The 21,943-nt window shown below is 41.1% G+C and overlaps 1 protein-coding gene across 3 annotated transcripts in view; it reads right to left on the reverse strand.

Moving 5' to 3' along the window:
- gnas (GNAS complex locus) overlaps positions 1-21,943 on the reverse strand; it is a 357,713-nt gene that overhangs the window by 236,662 nt on the left and 99,108 nt on the right. Inside the window, exons 1-2 of one of the 3 annotated variants that reach the window (XM_078555458.1) lie at positions 3,644-5,652; positions 2,559-2,631 (exon numbers count right to left, since the gene is read on the reverse strand). In XM_078555458.1, the coding sequence (XP_078411584.1) occupies positions 2,559-2,631; positions 3,644-3,788 (218 nt within the window). In that variant the 5' untranslated portion in view covers positions 3,789-5,652. Of the gene's footprint in view, positions 1-2,558; positions 2,632-3,446; positions 3,525-3,643; positions 5,653-21,943 lie in introns of those variants that run through there. The other 2 variants (XM_078555459.1, XM_078555457.1) reach the window with 2 other exon arrangements.

The following is a 21,943-nucleotide window of genomic DNA, read 5'->3' on the forward strand; positions in this document are numbered from 1 at the left end:
GGCTGTCCTCAGTTCGGCCTCAACTCCAATTTCCCGCTCTCTCCCCATAACCTTTCAACCCATTACTAATTAAAAATTGGTCTATCTCTTCCTTAAATTTATTCAACGTCCCGGCATCCACTGCACTCTGAGGTGGTGAATTCCACAGATTCACGAACCTTTGAGAAAAGTAATTGCTCATCTCTGATTTAAACCAAACACCCCTTAGCCTAAAACTATGGCCTCTCGTTCTAGAATGCCCCACAAGGGGAAACATCCGCTCCACGTCTACTTTGTCTATCCCCTTTAACATCTTATATATATACCTCAATTAGATCTCCTCTCATCCTTCTAAACTCTAGCGAGTATAAGCCTAAACTGCTCAATCTCTCCTCATAAGACAAGCCCCGCATCTCTGGAATCAATCTAGTGAACCTTCTCTGAACAGCCTCCAATGCAACTACATCCTTCCTCAAGTAAGGGGACCAAAACTGTGCACAGTACTCCAGGTGCGGCCTTACCAACGCCTTGTACAGTTGCAACAACACTTCCCTATTTTTATACTCTATTGCTTTAGCAATAAATGCCATAAATTCCATTTGCCTTCCTTACTACCTGCTGTACCTGCATACTAGCTTTCAGCAATTCATGCATGAGGACACCCAGATCCCTCTGTGCTGAAGCATTCTGAAGTTTCTCTCCATTTAAATAATGGAATCAATTATGATGGAAGGAAGGTCATTGATGAAGTGGCTAAAGATGGTTGGGCCAAGGACACTACCCTGAGGAACTCCTGCTGTGATGTCTTGGGACTGAGATGATTGACCAACAATCACAACGCTCTTCCTTTGTGCTAGGCATGACTAAAACCAGCGGAGAGTTTTCCCCGATTCCCATTGACACCAGGTTTGCTAGGGCTCCATGATGCCACACTCAGTCAAATGCTGCCTTGATGTCAAGCGCAGTCACCTCTGGAGTTCAGCTCTTTTGTCCATGTTTGAACCAAGGCTGTATTGAAGTCAGGAGCTGAGTGATCCTGGCAGAACCCAAACTGAGCGTCAGTGAGGTTTGACTCTGTGTAAAGTGTAATCCCAATGTGGTGTCAAATTGAGTTTAATTAAGTGCCCAGGGGGTTTGCACTCTGTAAATGTTTAAAATTAAACCATTGGGAGCAGGGATCTGTGTATGCGGGTATCACACATGCACATAACTCTCTCCTGAGCAGAACACTCAAATTCCAGTCAGGCAGTGAAAATCTACCTACTGGAACCAACATAACAGCTACCAATCTGAGACCAATAGCCGCAGTCTAAATACAGTATAAAAAGCAACACAAGTAAGCTACAGTTGAGAGTACATTTCTCACTGTTTAACCTACTTCCTTTTGCAGAAAAAAATTACTTTGTTAATCCACTTGTTTTTCCTAGGAGAAATGCCCAGGTTTCAAAGGATCTTCACTTAAGGAACTGATCAGGGTCAGTGAAAATAAAAATCACAACCATTTTCTTTCATTGGCCCAGTTTCAATTGACTAAACCAAAAATCAGTAAAACTGGTTGAATATATATAAAAATAGCAGCAAAAGATGATGACAGTTCTCAATATGAACAAATCTGATTCAACGTAGCAGTGGCAAGTTCACGAGTTAGTCAAGCAAAATCAGTGTAAACTTTCAAACTTAAGAACTTATATTTAATAGCACCTTTAATGTATAACATCCCAAGCTGCTTCACAAAAGCATTATAAAGCAAACTTTGACACCAAGTCACATAAGGAGATACAAGTGCAGGTGATCAAGAGTTCAGCCAGAGATAGATTTTAAGGAGCGCAACTCCTACATGGAAGTCCATTTCAATTTCTATAATTACATCATCTCCTGCAGAAACAGTTTTTGGAAAGTGGGAAGAAAACAAGTACTTTTTCAAAGATATTGGACCCCTGGCTGCAAATCTATAGATCACTGGACTACTAAAATTTCTACTCGCGGTCCAGCCTGATTTTTGCAGGAGCCAGGGCCACTGTATCCACTAAGCCTTCAATTTTGAATGCAGCAGTTACATCAAGCAAATACTTTTCTGTGTCTGTAGCACTTGCTGAGGTGTATTACATATACACACACACACATATAAAAAAAACACAAAAAGTACACACACAATGCAACTCACTATCCAATGAACTGCAATCTGGGGACGGCATTTTATTGTGCAAACTACCTGCTTCCAATGCTAGCTTTGAGAAATTAATTCAAGCTCTCATTTATATGCTACTGCATAAAGTGGAAAGGTTCCAGCAGGTAAACTTAAAAGCAGAACAGATAACCGTAGTTTACAACGAGAAGGGTGTACAAAATATAGCACATTTATGTCAAAAATGAATACATCTAAATACGTTCTAATATGGGCAGCCATACTGGAGAAAAATGGGACCATGGAAGGAGGGGACAGCAGCAGAGAAACCAGATCCAACAGAAAAAAAATAGAAATACACAATAATGGCAAACCCCAGCTCAGCCACACCGATACGAAATAAGAAAACTCCGCTGGCTTCGCAAGAAACCTTAAAAACAATATAGTCACTTACTCGGCATGAAATCCATTGACGTGTAAAATTCGCATCTGCTTGACGATAGTGCTTTTACCAGATTCACCAGCTCCTGCAATAAAGAAATGCGATTTTGAATAAAATAATTCTCAACTCAAAGCACAATATTTCTCATGCAGTGTTGTTTCTGTTGTTTCTCTCATATTTTCAAAAGCCTTGTAACACATGTAAAAAGAACATTCCAATCAATTCGTACCGTTTCTCAATGTTTCTTTTAAATATAAAATTATTTTTATTTAAGTACAGAATCCTCTCTATTATCCTTCAAAACTCCATCAATCCTTATAATTTGTGTAGCAGTCAATAAAATCATGAATCTCCTCCCTCGATTTACACCATTTTAATTAATAACATAAACAGGCCTCAAAAAATATATAAACCTGTTCACCAAGCCTAACATTTGCAGCCTCCCTCGAGCAACTAATAATATATATTATCTCTGTTTAATACTTGGACCCATGTTACATTAAAACCCATTTCCAGCAGCAACCGGCCTCCATGTTTATGCTGTTAACAGGCCTTCCACCTCCTCAAACCGCCCCCCCCCCCCCCCCCCGCCATTCAAAAAGCAACACACATCTCAAAAACAAACAACGCAACAAATTTACTGTTTTGGAAAAGAAACATCCAGAATTTGATGGGCCACACAGGCAATAACAAAAAAAAAAGTCCCTTCCAGCGACGACAGCAGCAAGCCTCCATGTTGTATTATTTTTTTGAAGCCAAGGACCTGCAGCGTTTTTAAAAATCCCCACCTTTCTCTGTTCAAAGGGCTTGAATTAAAGGTTTTCTTTATTGTAAAACAAAATGAGGGAAATGTAATTATAACCCCCCCACACCCACACAAATAAATCATTTAATTCACACCATCAGGCCCTCTTCTCCCCCACCTCAGAAGCCATTTCCCCACCATGGTCTGTCAGTATTGCGGCTTCTAGATGTTTCTACAGCCGGTTTTTTTTTGGGGGGGGGGGGGGTATTGGTGGCCTTTCCAGCCCAGCCTACCCCCCTGGGGGGTTCCAGCTGTCCCTCTCCACCACCCCCCCAAAAAGCCCGGCACATACCCAGCAGCAGGAGCCGGTGTGTAGCCCGGTAGATCTGCTTGTCCTTCTGCAGCTGCTTCTCGATTTTCTTGTTGGCTTCGCGCTGCGCTTTCTCCTCGTTCCTCTGATCCTCGGTCTTGCTGTTCCCCAAACACCCCATGGTCATCCGAGAGATGAGCGGCCAGCAGCAACCGCCGGGCCCCCGCTGCACAGCCACCCTTCAGAGCCGGGGACAACACACAAGGGAACCGGAGAGAGGGAGAAGGGGGAGGGAGAGCGAGTGCCGGGCTCCCCCCTCCCTCAGCCGCCAGGCCCCGGACCAACCGCGTCGAGAGCGCGCCCGCCCGGCCCCCCTCTCTTCAAAGCCACCGAGAGCAAGCGAGAGGCCCCGGACCCCCGGCCCAGCCTTCCCCCCCCTTCCCCTTCTCACCGCCCAAATAATAAAGATGGAGAAGGGGGGGAACGGGGAACCCAGCCCGGATTCTATGTAAATTAATGAATAATTCCACTCGGCCTCCGCCTCCCCGAAATCCAGTCAGGATGAAGGGCCCCCCCACCACCCGGCCTGTCCGCCCGCCCGACCGCTTCACTGGCGACTCCCCGCCTGCAGGCGGCCGCCGCTCTCGCTTTTTTTTTAGGGAGAAGACTGGCTGAGGTGGGGCTCCCGGGCACAGGGTGGGCTCGGCTGGGGAGAGCGGGGCTTCCTGTGTCGGTGAGAGATGGGCATAGGCTGGGGAGAGGCCCCGGCTGCACTGTTCCTGCTCCCCGGCCTGGGGCTGGGCCCGGAGATCCTCTCAAATGTAAAATATCCTCTTGGCTCCTTCTTTTCTGTCCTTTAGTCGCTCTGGATTTTTTTTTGTCGGTGCTTCTTCCTCCTTTTTCTCCAGAAACAATATTGCGAAGGTAAGAAATGGAGGTAAGGCGGCGGCTTTACTCTTCTCGCTGTTAATTCCTCGCTCCCTTTTCCTCCGGCTGATGTCCTCCTCTCTTAATTTGCCACGATGTAAATTTTCTCGCTGAATTCTTCTTATTTTTCTCCCCCGAGTGGATTAGGGTTTTTTTTTCTCTCTCCTTTCCCTCCCCACAGAATAAGATATGCTTTTCCCCTCCCCAGGGTAAACTAGATTTTCTTTCGGGTTGTCTTCCCACTGTATGAAGCTTCTGCTTTTATTTCTCACACCACCGGTGGTTTTCTTCCTTTTTTCTCCCCGGGTGAATATGCTCTTTCCCGGGTGTAAATCCTCCCCCTTTGCTGGCAGCCTGGTTTGTAGTAAACACGAGCCCCAAGTCTTCTGGATATATATTAAAAAAGGCGTCTCCTCTCCTTGTCCCCAGGTATGTAAAGTTTTTTTTTGTTGTTGAATATTTCTATATATAATATTTATATTTTTACAGGGAGCAGCTCTGGCTGCTGCTGCATATGTAGAGAGGCGGAAAGAAACAGAGAGACAGACACAGAAACGGGTGGGGCAAACAGCAAACTGTACCATGGGTACCTCCACTCTCACATGATAACACAGCGTCACTGCACTACATGCCAAGGCGCCCTCTTTTAAAAAATTCAGACAAGGGCACCAACACAGACAATATATACAATTAGGGAAAACCAAATGCATTGAATTTTGCCCTTCAGGATAACACGTTTAGCATACTTTCACTCGACTTTGCATTCCACCAAAAAATAACTTATTTAGATTTAATTTCTTAGATTCTGGGAAGGTCCAATCAGATTGGAAAATAGTAAATGTAACTCCTCTATTCAAGAAAGGAGAGAAACAAGACAAAGCAGGAAACGACAGGCCAGTTAGCTTAAAACTGTAATAGGGAAAATACTAGAATCTGTTATGAAGGAGGCTATAGCAGGGCACTTAGAACATCTCAACATAATCAGGTATAGTCAACATGGTTTTGTGAAAGGGAAATCATGTTTGATTAATTTATTTATTTGCAGAAGTAACAAGCCTCATGGTTAAAGAGGAACCTGTAGATATGATGTGCTTAGATTTCTAGAAACCACTTGACAAGGTGCCACATCAAAAATTACAACACAAAATAAGACAACCCATGGTGTAGGTGGTAACATATTGGCATAGATAAAGGATTGGTTAGCCAACAGGAAACAGTAAGTATAAGTCTGTCATTTTCAGGTTAGTAAGATATAACATGTGGAGTGTCACAGGGATCAGTGCTGGGGCCTCAACTATTTAAAATCTCCATCAATGACTTGGATGAAGGGACCGAATACATGGTTGCTAAATTTGCTGATGACACAAAGATAAGTAGGAAAGTAAATTGTGAAGAGGACACAAGGAGTCTGCAAAAGGGATATAGATAGGTTAAGTGAGTGGGCACAAATTTGGCAGATGGAGTATAATGTGGGAAAATGTGAAGTTGTCCACTTTTGCAGAAGAATAGAAAAGTAGTATATTTAAATGGATCAAAATTGCAAAACTGAGGTACAGAGGGATCTGAGTGTCCTAGTACATGAATCACAAAAAGTTAGCATGCAGGTACAGCACATAATTAGGAAGGCAAATAGTATTGTCATTTATTTTCCATTCCCCTTGCAACAAAAGTAGGAATGTTTTGCTACAGTTGTATAGGGCATTGGTGAGACCACATCTGGAGTACTATGTACAGTTTTGGTCTCCTAATTTGAGAAATGAAATAATTGCATTAGAAGTAGTTCAGAGAAGCTTCACTCCACTGATTCCTGGGATGAAGCGGTTATCTTATGAGGAAAGGTTGGACAGGCTGAACCTGTATCCATTAGAGTTTAGAACAATGAGAGATGATCTTATTGAAACATATAAGATCCTGAGGGGAATTGACAGGGTGGACGCTGAAAGGATGTTTCCCCTTGTGGGAGAGACTAGAACAAGGGGTCATGGTTTAAAAATAAGGGGTCTCCCATTTAAGACAGAGGTGAGGAGAATTTTTTTTCTCTGCAGGTCGTGAGCCTGTGGAACTCTCTTCCCCAGAATATTTTAAGGCTGAGTTAGATAGCTCCTTGACTAGCAGGGGAGTCGAAAGGTATCAGTGGTAGGCAAGAAAGCAGAGTTGAGGCCACAATTACATTAGCCATGATCTTATAGAATGGTGGAGCAGGCTCAAGGGGCCAAAAGGCCTACTCCTGCTCCACCATTCATACGTTCCTATGTTCTAGGCAAGAGAAATTCTGTTTTAACTCATTTCCATGCTGAGGTTTGCAAGAGTACTACTTCAAGCATACCTGTAAACTATGCTATATTTTTCTGTATTTGAAAACTTGCTAGCATAATTTCAGTCACATTTTCATGTTTGACTTTTAGTAGCGTTCCTTTCACTGTGTACTAATTTTCAAAATACAGTTCTTGTGTTAATAGCCATAAAGGTTCCTCCCCACACATAGTTTGAAAACCAGTAGTTTTATTCAATTTATTTGCACAATTTGTTTTCTGCAAAGGTTCATAGTACATTTTGTTATTTGTACATAAAAAAAATCATAAACTGACATTGTGTGCCCATTTCAGTTTTAGGAAGGTCCAACTGAGAACAAGCTAGGGGGAAATAAGGTTAGCCAACATTTTATTTAAAGCAATACCATATAGAAAATTTTAAATATGATGATGGATTTGTTCAGAGAGTTGTTCTTTCCCAAGATGGCATTATTGATGTGAAAGAATCATACCAGCAGTCATTATGATGGTGAAAATAATATTGTACTGGAGGTTGTTGGCCATTTTTCTAGGAAGAAAATTCCACCCCTCAACTTGGGACTACTAACATGTGAGCATTGAGAGTTGGAGGCATATTGGAATGTTTGAAACTGCAGCAGGACCTACTTATAACTAAAGTTAATGTTTTTTTCTTTGCCTTCTCAAGCTAGGGATGCAGTGAGGTAATGTCCAATTAGTTTAAGGACTTGTAAAGTAACAAATCTCATAATACAGTTTCTGCATGCAACGGTTGTAGTGATATGCAATTATCCCTTAAATTTGCTGGCTGGAGTATGGTTCCAGGAGCATCTACAGGCCTCCAGTATCTCAATGAAGTGGTCATTCCTGTGTGTCTGTTTAGACAAGGAAATCAGCACTGAAATGTTGTGAAGTATAGGACCTTTCACTGATTCCCCACCGCCACCAGTCTAACACTATAGAGCACAAATAAATCAGTTAAGTTAGCATACATTCAGGTTTGAACCTGGGACCTTCCTACGTAGCTCAGATCCAGACTCTATGGTCTACTGAGCCACCAGTCAAACTCAAAGTGGTGCATCCCATAAATATGCTAGCATATTTAATACATTGATCATATAAAAATCTTTTTCTGAATCTGCACAAGAACAACAGGATAATAATTAATTGTTTTTTTCACAAAAAAAAATTATGTCCCCTACTATCATGCAGATGCTGACTTGTACTGAGGTATATTTCCAAAGTCCATTGGCACCTCTCCATGTAGCCAGTCTTTATTTCCAAACCTTGAAAAACTATTGAAACATGCTGAGTATCATGACTGAGTCTAAGTCTCTCCTCACCCAGATCATTGAATACTGTAGGAATCCTGGTTTACTTTAACCATCCCTAGAGGTCAATTGTTGAACCCCAAATACTCTCTTGACTGAGATCAGCTAAGTCAATATAAACTAGGAATGAATCCACATGTTGGGCCAAATATTCCTGGAAAAATAGCACATGTTAGCAATGCATGCAATAATTAATCCATAAATTGGCCAACAAGTTCAGGGGATGTCAAGATATTCTGAGTTGCGCATCTCCAGAGTTTGCTGGTCAATTTGCATCACTCTGCTGTTTGCCTTGCACAAGCAGCATCTCAAAACTTCTTTAAAATAACTGGGGCTAAGGGTGAGATTTTTACATTAATGCCTCCTTCTGTGCCATAATGACTGTATTACCCATTATACTCACACAGAATAATATATATATATTTGATATATATGTAGTTAAAGATTGGGAGAATCTCTACAAAATTTTACAGCTTATGCACGCAACCATTACACTGTGGTCTAACTGATTACTACTAATTAACAGCGCAAGGTATCCTCTTAAAAATGTGATTATTGTTCATACGAAGCTAATCAATCTCTCCAGTCCAGAAAAGGAACAATTTAAACTAGAGTCTCATTCTTACAGCATATTGTTTTTAGAGATTTTAACATTTTCCTATTTTTAAATTCATTTACTTTTACTTTGTCTCTTCTATCTGGGTCCAATGTTTTCCCCCTCTCTATTTCTATTTCTTTACTTGATATGACTCTCTTTCCCAGTCGTTCCTCTTACTCAATTTTTGAATCTCATTGGTTGAGATACTGTTGGGCCTGTCATTCACTAAGATCCTAGATGCCCTCACAATGCCATTATCAGCACGTCCAGCAAGTTATGGCACAAATTACTGTATATAAATTATGTTGCTGGAAAAAAATCTCACTAAGGGCGTGAACTACAAGATGCCCCACTCCAGCAAGATGCAACCTTTTATTCCTAGCTCAGCAGAGTGCCTTCACTCATAATCCATTGAAAACCTCGGGTTGACAGCCCTGCTACAGGACTGAAACAGTTCTCACCAAAGTCACAAATGACATCCTGTGTGACAGTAAAGTTCCCTCCCTGTCTTTCTTGAACAGTCTGCAGCTTTTGACACAGTTAACCACACCATCCTCCTTTAATGCCTCTCTACTGTTGTCCAGCTGGGTGGGATTGCCCTCACCTGGTTCCATCCTTATCTATCTAATTGTAACCAGAGAATCACTTGCAATATCTTCTCTTCCTGATCTTGCACCATTACCTCTGGTGTTCCCCAAGGATCTATCCTTGGACTCTTCCTATTTTTCATCTACATGCTGATCCTCAATGACATCATCTGAAGGCACAGTATTAGCTTTCACAAATAAGGCTGCTGACACCCAGCTCTACCTCATCACCATCTCGCTCGACGACTGCACTGTTGCTAAATTATCAGACTGCTTATTTGGCATCCAATACCTAATGAGCAGAAATTTCTTCCATTAACTATTTGGAAGATTGAAGCCATTGTTTTCCATCCCCGTCCCAAACTTTGTTCCCTAGCTATCATCTTCATCTCTCTCCCTGGCAACTGTTTGAAATTACGCCAGTCTGTTTGCAAACTTGGTGTCACTTTTGATCCTGAGATGAGCTTCTGATCTTGTATTTATAACATCAACTGACTTTGCCCAGTCTCAGCCCATCTGCTGCTGAAACCCTCTTTCATGCTTTGTTACCTCTAAACTAGACTTTTCAACCACACTCCTGGCTGGTCTCCCACATTCTACCTTCAATAATCTGAGGTCATCCAAAACTCTGCTGCCCGTGTCTTAACTACACCAAGTCCCCCTGTGCTCACTGACGTACACACGCTCCCAGTCAAGCAACGTCTTGATTTTTAAATTCTCATCCTTGTTTTCAAATCCCTCCATGATCTTGCCCCTCCCTATCTCTGCTGTCTCCACCAGCCCCACAACCCTCCAAGATAATTGAGCTCTTCTAATCTTGGCCTCTTGTGCCTCCCCAATTTTAATTGCTCGACATTGGTGGCCATGCATTTAGCTACCTAGGCCCAAAACTCTGGAAACCCCCCCCCCTTACACCTTTACACCTCACTTGCCTCCTTTAAGATGCTCCTTAAAGCCTACCTCGTTGACCAAGCTTTTGGTCATCTGACCTAATATCTCTTTATGTGGATTGGTGTCATAGTTAGTTTCATAATGCTCATGTGAAACGTGTTGGGATGTTTCATTACCATATAAGTTATTGTTATTATTTCTGATCAATCACTAACTTCTCTTTCCTCTTCATTGTATCAAATACTAAAAGCTGAATAGATTTCTTGCCAGAATAGTATTTGTGGACTCTTAGTATTAATCAATCAGCAGCAGTATTCAAGGCTATAAAAACACCTTCTTCAATATTATTTATCGAACTGCTGTATATAATACACATTAGCTATGTGATAGAATGTGTATATGACATGACACACTAACTTTACATTTGCAAATGACATAAGCTAAAAGAAAAATGAATCTCCCACCATCAATGTTGGACTCGAGTGCAAGGGTGGGAACTTGAGTATCGAAGCATGACCTCACTCAGAGTCACACTGGATAATTATTCATCTTCAATAGAAAAATGAATGCAACACTTATTTGAAATAGGATGCACATCAAAAATTGCTTTAGTCAGGGAATTCTGTTTGAATTATTAACTTTCAGGTAGAATATTCACATTAATAGTGATACAGATTTAAACATTGTAAGAGAAATATTTTTTATTAAAGGACAAAGTAATATCATTCCCTCCAAAGGGTTTGATTAGATAAGTTGTTTCCTGTTAAAAGTACTATCAAACAACACCCCAAAGCAGTTGATCACAGATACCATTTCTGGGAAATTCAGCTTTGACATAAGTTAGTAAGACCAGAGATTTTTACTAGGATATCTTGAAAGAAATGCTATGATCAACTTTTGGAAAGTGAATTAAAGATACTATAAAACATAACTAAAAAGTGCTTCAAAATGTTGAAAAAATTGATTTTGGTCAACAAAATTTCCCAAGCATCCAATTACCCAATCAGACTGAATTATTGAAGTTTGCATTAGAATGTATGCTGGCATCTGGTCGAGAGCTTTCCATTTTTATTTATTTTTTTCTGACATGTCAATCAGCTGTCTAATACCAATAAGGTTACCATTCCAACAGTTGATAAAAATCACACCATTTCAACCCAACATAAGTTATAAATTCATCAATATTAATTGAGAATGATATAAATTTTTGCTTTGTTTCATCTGTTGGAACTCCAAATGTATTATCTGAGGCACTGTAGACAAATGGAATACAGCTCAAGTCAGAGGAAAGCACATACATTCACCTTATTAACACAGTTGTAATGTTGTAAAATACTTGCCCATACTCTAAACTGAAACAGTGAACAGAAACGATGAGAAAACCTGTATATGTAGGAATTTTAAAAATATATTTTGGGGGGAAAAGATTTCTGAAAATAAATTGCTGCAATTAATACAGGAGGCATACAAGATATTTATTAGGATGCAAATGAGAATTCAGTGTCTTTTCAGATTAGCCCCAGCCTGTTTAGTCTTTCCTGATAATCATACCCTCTTGGCTCTGGTATCATCCTTGTCAGTATTTATTTTTATGCAGTTTCTCCAGTGGCTCTGTATCCTTTCCTTAATGTTAAAGTTGGAACTTGTACAGCCTACATTTTTAGCTTTTGACACCTAGCAAATACTCACCGTGGACAATTAATAGACCTTAAAGGTATAACAGTGTGAATAATTACAATTCTGCACTGTTATTTTGTATAGACTTTAAACTCTTTTTCACTATGTTACAGTTAACTGGACCACTGAAATGAATGACAGAATTGTATTTTAACTTATATAACAAACTAAGCTTTCAAGTCAGTTATTTACTTAGTTTTCAAGTGTCCTGTTACCAACACAAATGTGCATTTCTAGGTACAGAGTCCTCTTGTGCATCACTGGAAAGAATATTATTGATTACAAACAGAGGAAAGCAAAAATGTATTCTAAACTAATCCTGTGCAATGTGTTAACTCAAACTATAACACAAAAAGCCATTCCACTCAAGCTCATTTCCCCCACAAGCCATATATAAATTGGACTTTCCCTAATTTATTTGACCTCCTTCTGGAAGTAACTAACCACAAGCACAACTGTGAAGACCATCAAACCTGTGAAACTTTTGCTGACCCTGCCAAAGGTAAGTGATATAACAATTCCAAGATTTCAGTCAAATATTATAATTCACATTATGGAACCAGCAGACCCATTCTGCAGGGGACTTATCCACGTTCACAGGGCCAGACCACATTATTCCTGAGTATTTATTTATGGCTACAATCTACAAACTCATTCATAACCAAATATTTATTTACCTTATTTTTAAAAAAAATGCCATAATGTCACTTGTTTTTAAATATCAGAGGAACGTTATCAAGGAAATGGTCGGACAAGGATTTAAGATCTGCAAGAAAGACTGAGTTGCAAACCTGTTTAAACAAAGAAGTTATATTAATGTTCAAGAATTACCTACATAAAGACTAGCCACAATGTAAAACCAAAATGAGTGTCAATAATAAGTAATGCGTGACAATATTCACCAATGCGTCTCTGAATTTAAATATTTGGACCTAAATGGCAGGCTTACTGGTCAAAATCAAAATAGGTTGAACAAAGGAATCCAAAAACTGATACTAATTATCAACTTTCTTTTGGAAAGTTCAACACGTGTTACAAGTTAGTAAGGTCAGAGATTTCAAGACATTTTTTAAAATCAGCCCGAACACATTCTTGTGACTAAAATTTGAAGAGGAAATATGAGCACACCTAGAGGCTATGCTCCAAGCCACTTGGAGAGCCACTGAAAAGCAGCAACCAGAAGATTGCATTGGAAGGGGATGGAGTGGATTAGGAATAGCAATTAAATTTTACTGACTTATCTGCCTCCTCGTTGGTCTATATTCAAGCCTTCCAGACTGTCCAATCCTGAGGGTGAAATGCCATGTTTATAACACTGAGATGTTTCGGATGCCCTTGCCAAGGTACCCGACAATCCTCGAGAAAATGAGGGGAGGAGCTAGAACAACAACACCCACATCATTGAAATTCAAATTTCATGTCACAGGGAAGTCCAAGGAAATCTTAGGCATTGTGTCAGGCTGAGACCTGACACTACAAATCTCTTCCTTTCCTTGCACCCAGGGCAAGGAAAATATATCCTTACAAATCTTCCCTGATAGGGTACATGTGGAACTGCTTACTGGTAATCTAGAACCTCGCCTGCAGTTTTTGACTTGCACCACACCTCAATGCACTCAAAATTTGAATGGTGCTTGTCAACGCTATAATTCAACAAATTTACAGAAGTAATATACAAATCTGACAAGATAAATATTCTTTACTAATACTGAAAGGTATAGGTCTTGGATATAATATTCATAATATCCTTTTCCCATTACTTCACTAACAATACATGTTGACCTTCCAACCCCAAAATCTCATATTCCTAATTAGTTATAAAGAGTTTTTTTCTGTCCAAATTCCCAATGGAGTGAATAGGATGAACCTTATTTAATTATTCCTCCATCTCAAGACCTTCCTTTCCTTTTCTTGTTATGATTTTTAAAAAATTCTCCTCCCCTTCCTTATTTCTCACAGTAGTCTGCTGTTGGGCAGGGACAACGAAGGAGGAAGGATAATATAAGTCAGGATAGTGAATGACTTGGAGGAGAACTTGCAGGTGGTTGTATTCCCATGCACTTGACCTTCTAGGTGGTAAAGGTCATGGGTTTGGAAGATGCTGTTGAAGGAGCCTTTGCAAGTTGCTGTAGTACATCCTTAAAATGTTACGTACTGCCGCCAGTCTGCCAGGAGGGAGTGAATGTTTAAGCTGGTGGAAGAGTTATCAATGAAGCGGGCTGCTTTGTCAAGCTTCTTGACTGTTGTTGGAGCTTGACTCATCTGGGCAGGTGAATGGTATTACATTACACGCCTGACTAATGCCTCATAGATGGTGGACAGGCTTTGGGGAGTCAAGAGGCGAGTTACTTGCTGCAAAATTCCCAGCCTCTGATCTGCTCTTGTAGCCACTGTATTTATGTAGCCATTCTAGTTAAGTTTCTAGTCAATGGTAACCCCTTAGGATGTTAATGGTGTGGGATTCAGCGATGGTAATTTTTGTTAAAAGTCATGGGAAGATGGTTAGATTCTTTCTTGTTGGAGATGGTCATTGCCTGGCACATGTGGCACAAATGTTACCTGCCACTTATCAGCCCAAACTTAAATATTGTCCAGGTCTTGCTGCATGTGTGTATGGACTGCTTCATCAATTGAGGAGTTATAAATGGAACTGAATACTATACAATGAGCAAACATCCCCACTTCTGAGCTTATGATGGAGGAAAGGTCACTCATGAAACAGCTGAAGATGGCTGGGCTGTGAATACTACCCTGGTTGAATCCCTGGTTCGATGGTAATGTTAGAATAAGGATTATGAGAGGCCACGAGGCCATAGATTGTGGTGAAATATAATTTTGCTGCTGATGGCCCACAGCACCTCATGGATGCCCAGTTTTGAATTGCTAGATCCGTTCTGAATCTATCCCATTTGGCTCACAGCATGATGGTGTCTGCAGGATGAAGATCATACAGGTAGATTGGTGAGGATGAGGTCAAGCAAGTTTTTTCCTCGTCGGTTTTGTCACCACCTGCTGTAAGCCCAGTCTGACAGCTATATTTGTCGGGACATGTGCCATTCTTAGTTTTGGGTGTTGAAATCCCCTTCCTAGAGTACATTCTGTGCCCTTTCTACCCTCAGTGCATCTTCCAAATGATGTTCAACATGGAGGGGTACAGTTTCATCAGCTGAGGGAGGGCTGTAGCTGGTTTTCTTGTCCACGGCTAACCTGATGCTGTGACTTCATGGGGTCAGAAGTCAATGTTGAGGATTCCCAGGACCACTCCTCTTGACTCTATACCGCAGTGCCACCAGTTCTGGTGGGTCTGTCCTGCCTTTGGGACAGGATGTACCTAGGGATGGTGATAGAGTTGTCTCAGACATTGGCTGAAAGGTTTGCATTTATGAGTATGACTATCTTTTTTTCTGTGGGCATTGCTGTCAAGGTCAGCATTTGTTGCCCATCCCTAATTGCCCCTGAGTGACTTGCTAGGCCATTTCAGAGGAGAGTTAAGAGTTAACCACATTGCAGTGGGTCTGCGGTCATATGTCAACCTGACCAGGTAAGGACGGCTGATTTCCTTCCCTAGAAGACAATAGTGCACCAGATGGGTTTTTACAACAATTGGTGATAGTTTCATGACACCATTACTGAGACTAGCTTTATATTCCAAGTTTATTGTTAGAATTCAAATTTCACCAGTTTCTGTGATGGGATATGATGTCCCCAGAGCATTAGTGTAGGTTTCTAGTCCAGTGACATTACCACTATGCTACCATCTCCCCATAAATGTGTCAGGTTGTTCTTGACTAGGCTGTGAGACAGCTCTCCCAATTTTGGCACAAGCCCACAGAAGGTATTAGGAAGACTCTGTAGGGTCCACTAAGTTGTCTCCACTTTGTCTTGTCTGGTACCTAGGTCAATGCTGGGTGGTCCATCGGTTTTATTATTACAGTTTTATGCAGTAGCCTGATACAACTTCCTGGCTTGCTAGGCCATTGCAAAGGCAGTTAAGAGTCAACCATATTGCTCTGCGTCTGGCGTCATGTGAAGGCCACATTGGATAAGGACAGCAGGTTTCCTTCCCTAATGAGCATTAGTGAACCGGATAGGTTTGTATGGCAATCTGGTAGCTTTATGGTCACCATTACTGACACTAGTCTTTTGTTCTAGATTTTACTTAATTAATTCAATTTAAATTCTGAGCTGGCATGGTAGGATTTGAACCCATGTCTCCCGTGCATTAGCCCAGGTCTCTGGATTACTAGCCCAATAACATGCTACCATAGCCTCAACTTCAGCTTTTGTGCACACCACCCCTTCCTTCTCAACCCCACTATAGTCTAAGTTTCAAACCCTCAATTTCCTTCTAAACATCTCAGAGTTCTAGCTCCTCCTATAGGACCTTTCTTGAAAAGCTTTGTCACAGAGGTGGGCTTCGTCAACCCTCCTACTGCTTCCTTCTTGGGTTCAGCATCCGTCCTTTTTCTTTTCACATCATCCATGGGACATTTCTCTACTTTAAAAGCATTGTATAAATACATATTGCAGTCATTCTTAAAACGGGCCCATATAATTGACCTCAGCACTTCTGGGCTAAGACAAAAGTTTAGCAATGTCCCTGCTCTTAATGATTTAGTGATCCCTGTGGGAAAAGTGTATGCACTAAGGTTGGGAATTAAACAAATTGGGTTCAGTTATAATCTGCCTAGCCATCAGCATTCAATCTTGGTTTTTCCGGGGCTGGCCATCCAAATTTTTGTGGGGGTAGGGGGGAAGGGGCAGTTCTGGGGATTATAGATGGCTATCTTAACCTACCTTCACCACTCCCTTGGTTTCTTGACACAGCTGCACCTCAAACAGATGGATGCTTCATTTGAATAGTCATTTGTTGGAATGTACACCATTTCCTGCCATTTTTATAGACATGACTCATTAATCACATTCAGGTAATGGGGTATCCAGGATTCCAAGATGGCAATAGTATAGGGGGACCATGGAAAGGAATAATAACGTGAATAGTAACGTTAATGTACATTTATTTTGACCATTTCCTCTATTTATTTTTGGCACTTTATTCCCTCTGGTACTTTTCCTTTGTCTCAGTTGTTAATGTACTATTATTTTTGTATTCTGTGTCTAGTACCATGATTAGCGTCAATGGATTTCCCCAATTGAAATTCCCCTACATGATGTTTCTTTGGAATCAAAGGACTGCCTAAAGGGTTGTCAGTTATGTCAGGCTGCAAAAAAGATGCTCTGTGCTGAAACACACCTACACTCACATTTGCAGACTGTGAATATACCCTGCGTTGGTCGATAATTAGTCGTAATAAGAGGTTCCTCCTCTCTGAACCTGGATAGCAGAACCAATATATGTTGATATATATTAATAACCAGAACTTGAGCATTTAGGGCATAATTTCAAGTTTGCAGATAACACAAAACTTGGAAATATACTCAGTGAGGAGGATAGTAACAGACTCCAGGCAGGCATAATAAGACTAGTGAAATTGCTGAATCCCCCACTATCAACATCCTGGGGGTTACCATTGACCAGAAACTGAACTGGACTAGCCACGTAAATACTGTGCCTACAAGAGCAGGTAAGAGACTAGGAATCCTGCGGCGAGTAACTCACCACCTGACTCCCTAAAGCCTATCCACTGTCTACAAGGCACAAGTCAAAAGTGTGATGAAATACTCTCCACTTGCCTGGATGAGTGCAGTTTCAACAACAATGAAGAAGTTTGACACCATCAGGACAAAGCAGCCCGCTTGATACGCACCCCTCCTGATATGCACCCCTCCATAAACATTTAATCCCTCCACCACCAATGAACAGTGGCAGCAGTGTGTACCATCTACAAGATGCACTGCAGGCACTCACCAAGCCTCCTTAGACAGTACCTTCCAAACCCACGACCGCTACCATCTAGAAGGACAAGGGCAGCAGATACATGGGAACACCACCACCTTCAAGTTCCCCCCCAAGCCACTCACCATCCTGACTTGGAACCATATCACCGTTCCTTCACTGTCGCTGGGTCAAAATCCTGAAACTCCATCCCAAACAGCACTGTGGGTGTACCTACACCACATGGACTGCAGGAGTTCAAGAAGGCAGCTTACCACCACCTTCTCAAGGGCAATTAGGGATGGGCAATAAATGCTGGCCCAGCCAGCAACACCCGCATCCCATAAATGAATTTTTTAAATATCTTATGAGGCAAGATTGGGCCTGTATCCATTCGAGTTTAGGAGAATGAATGGTGATCTTATTGAAACATATACCATGGGGAATTGAGAGGTTGTTCCCCCTTGTGCGAGAGACTAGAACTAGGGGACGATGTTTAAAAATAAAGGGTCTCCCATTTAAGTCAGGGGTGAGGAGAATTTTTTCTCTTGTGGATCGGTGATTGGTGGAATTCTCTTCCTCAGAGAGCAGTGGAGACAGGGTCATTGAATATTTTTAAGGCTGAGTTGGATGGATTCTTGATTGACAAGGGAGTCAAAGGTTATAAGGGGTAGACAGGAAAGTAGAGTTGAAGCCACAATCAAATCAGCCATGGATTTCATCAAATGACAGAGCAGGCTTGAGGGGCCGAATGGCTTACTCATGCTCCTAATTCATATGTTCATATGGATACCAGGCAAAGGTGAGAAAATTGAGTGAAGTACAGATCAGCCATGATCTAACAAAGACAGAGCAGGTCCAAGGGACAGAATGGCCTACTCCTGTTCCAATATGCTTATGCCCTATTCCATGTTCCTAAATGCTGGGTAATGTTGGATGCTTGCTTTTTCAACTGCATTCCAATCATAGTATGTCACATCAAAGAAGGTGTGAACATAGGAACTTAGGAGCAGGAAGAGGCCATTCGGCCCTTCGATTTTGCTTTGTCACTCAATAAGATCATGGCTGACCTAGTGTGGTCTCAAATCCACTTTCCTGTCTGTCCCCAAGAACCCCCTTGTCGATTAAAAATCTGTCTAATACCGCTTTGAATAAATTCTATGACCCAGCCGCCACTGCTTTCTTGGGTGCTAGGATCAAAGTAAGTGCAGTCTGACTGATGTGGTCAAACATTAGTGCAAGTTCTGGCACACCTAGCTAGCAATAATAGTACAGTCAGAAACAATGAAAATAGCAACTTCCATTTATATAGCAAAGTGACTTGGGGCACTTCACAGCAGTGTTATCAGATGAAACGTGTAACTGAGTCACCTAAGGAGATAATAGGACAGGTGACCAAAAGCTCAATCAAAAAGGTAGGTACTAAGAAGCATCCTAATTAAAGAGGAAAGAGAGGTTTATGGAGTTATTTCGGGAGCTAAAGACCTAGACAGCTGAAGGTACAGCTGCCAGAGAGGGCAAAGGAAATTGGGAATGTGCAAGAGGCCATAATTAGAGGAATGCAGTGCTCTTGGAGGGTTGTAGAGCTGGAGGAAGTTGCTATCGATAAGGAGAGTACGGCCAGGTCACAGATTCAGGATTTGAACACAAGGGTGAGAATTTTAAAATGGAGCCCCCCCCCCCCCCCAAACACCTGCTCACTTGACCCTCCACTCAATCGTGCATGATATGTTTTCCCCTGACACCAATCAATTCACCAATCACAGAAAGGTCCTAGTAAAATGTTGATGCCCATTGTTGGCATCAAGTTATAAATATCATCCAATATTTATGTAGCATAGATCATTAGTATTAACAGCAGCAATGAAATAATGAAGTGTTAGTTTGTGCACCTCCTGTAGGTGATCCTACTGTGACTATTAAACCAGAGTGTACAAATTTTACTTTAACTGCATCGTACAATATCGTTAATTTGACAAGAAAATATCCCATTAGTTATTTATAACACTGCAGATGATAACACTGATTTTGGTCACTACCTTGGTCTTCATTAACACAATCTGCACATTGCACCATATGAACATGGTGACAGTAAATTTGTATTTGGGGGAAAAGATTCAATACTTGCAACCTAGATAAACCGCGTAAGATCTTCTCCATTCTGTAGAAGAATTAGATGACTTTCTCCTGTCTGGGTGCATGATATTATTCAATGTAACTATTTCAAACAAGGGGTGTAATTGGACTCTATTTTATCAATAATCTCTGTAGAAAGATCAAATGACTTCTGAACAACAAAGTGAAATGACTGAACAACATAATTCTACACTGTCAGTGAGAAGCACTGGAGCCCTCAGCTGTCTCTGTGCGACACAATTTTTAAAGAGGCCAGAGGACAAACACAATTGTATCTGTGTTTTCTTAATCGACAAGTCTGAAGACTCCTCAGATTGCTACTTCTCCCGACAATATATCTACAATGCAACACAATTTTATCACGATATTTCATTCCTTGAAAAACTCACAGGTAAGTAAACAAAAGGACAAGATTGGAGTCAACGGAAGAGCTCTTGAGAATCCTGTGCAGGATAAAACCAGTTGCTGATTCACTGAGCCCATTATGCACTCCTGTCCTGGCATTTCACTCCACAAAGTCTACTCACAGTAAACTTCCATTAGCAACAAAATAAACAGAACTCCAGGCATGATTCCACCCTATGTTCGCAAGATAATTATGGATGACAAAGGCCATCTAGCCCAGTTCATCTCATCCACCCAGAATGACATACGTATTCTGAGCAGGAGTAAGCCATTCGGCTCCTTGCTGCTTCTCTCGACAATATATCTTCAATATCTACTATGAAGATATTGCTCCTCCATTTGGTAATGTTGCCTACATTATCCAAGTGACTATAACTCAAAAGTACTTAATTGGCTGTAAAGCAATTTGGAACAGTGTGAAGAGTGTTGTATAAATGTAGGTTTTGTCTTTCTTTTATTACACCTGCGTGCAGTAGGGAGAGTGACTGTAGCAATGGTGACATTGGAGGCCCAATGCTGATTCTCTAATCACAGAGCAATCAACTGATGTTAGGAAAGTGGCTACAAAGAAATCACTACATTTAGAAAACGATTCAACTCAGTAGCTAATACCATGTTACCACTCTGACTTCACTGGCACCAACCCACAATACACAATGGCATCTGCTCCTTTTATGCTCATGACTCTATCCCCAGGATTTGCCAATCGAAAATGTACCAGCAGCTCAGGAAAAATATAGACTGAATTGTTGATCTGAATTTTTCAGAGAAGAATGATATATGGGAAAAAATTCAGTGCAACCTTAACTCAAGAACTGGATTTCCGTCCCCCTCCCCAGAAACTGACATAAAACTTGAATTGTACACTGTGAATTTACAGCCTAAAATGGAAAAATATAGTTATTAAGAAACTCTAACAACAAAAAAAGTGAGAGCAATATCTTGAGAGAAATCATTTCTAGAAGCACTTCAGTCATAGGATTGGGTTTCTATAACGGCCCTTTATGGTCAAAGCCCTTTATGCTGTTTCTCTGGGATTTCAATGTATTTTTTGGCCAAAGTTACAATGGATAATTGGGATACCTCACCCCCAGAGACATTTTAAAACCTTTCTTTAAGTAATCTCTTTGTGACAAATACAAATTTCTTTCCCAGGCTTTGCAAACAGGCTATAGTGAGTCAACACCCTGTTTTGCAGCAATCCCGGTTTTAAGTTTCTTACGTTTATTTTGATGAGGCCCAAGATTCTCAAGCCTCTGGTACATCAACACAGCAAGTCATCAGAATTGTGTCTACTTTAGTGCATAATGAAAATTTTGACTGCTATTTATGTGCTGGTTTAAATTCAAAAGAGAATTTCAAGAAGTGTACAATATTGAATGTTGTGGTACTAAATGTTAAAAGTGACACCCCCACCCCATCCTCACCCTCTTCCCCCCACCCCACACGAAGCCTCATCCCAACTTCTTCCCAACTCTCTTGTCCACTACTCCGCCGCCCCAGCCAGCAGCATCTAACTGTCTCTAAAATAATTAGAAATTTCACATGAAAATTTTCAACCAAGAACACACTCAGTTGCTGTGCTGCTGCTGACCTTCGGGCAGCTTTGTGGTTTTCTGGTGGGCATTTAAAAAAAAAATCAGAATCACAATGCTGCCTGAAGGTCAGAAGCAGCAGCGCAGCA

This window comes from Cetorhinus maximus, chromosome 13 (assembly GCF_964194155.1).
Source record: "Cetorhinus maximus chromosome 13, sCetMax3.hap1.1, whole genome shotgun sequence".
In the NCBI taxonomy this organism is placed as follows: domain Eukaryota; kingdom Metazoa; phylum Chordata; class Chondrichthyes; order Lamniformes; family Cetorhinidae; genus Cetorhinus; species Cetorhinus maximus.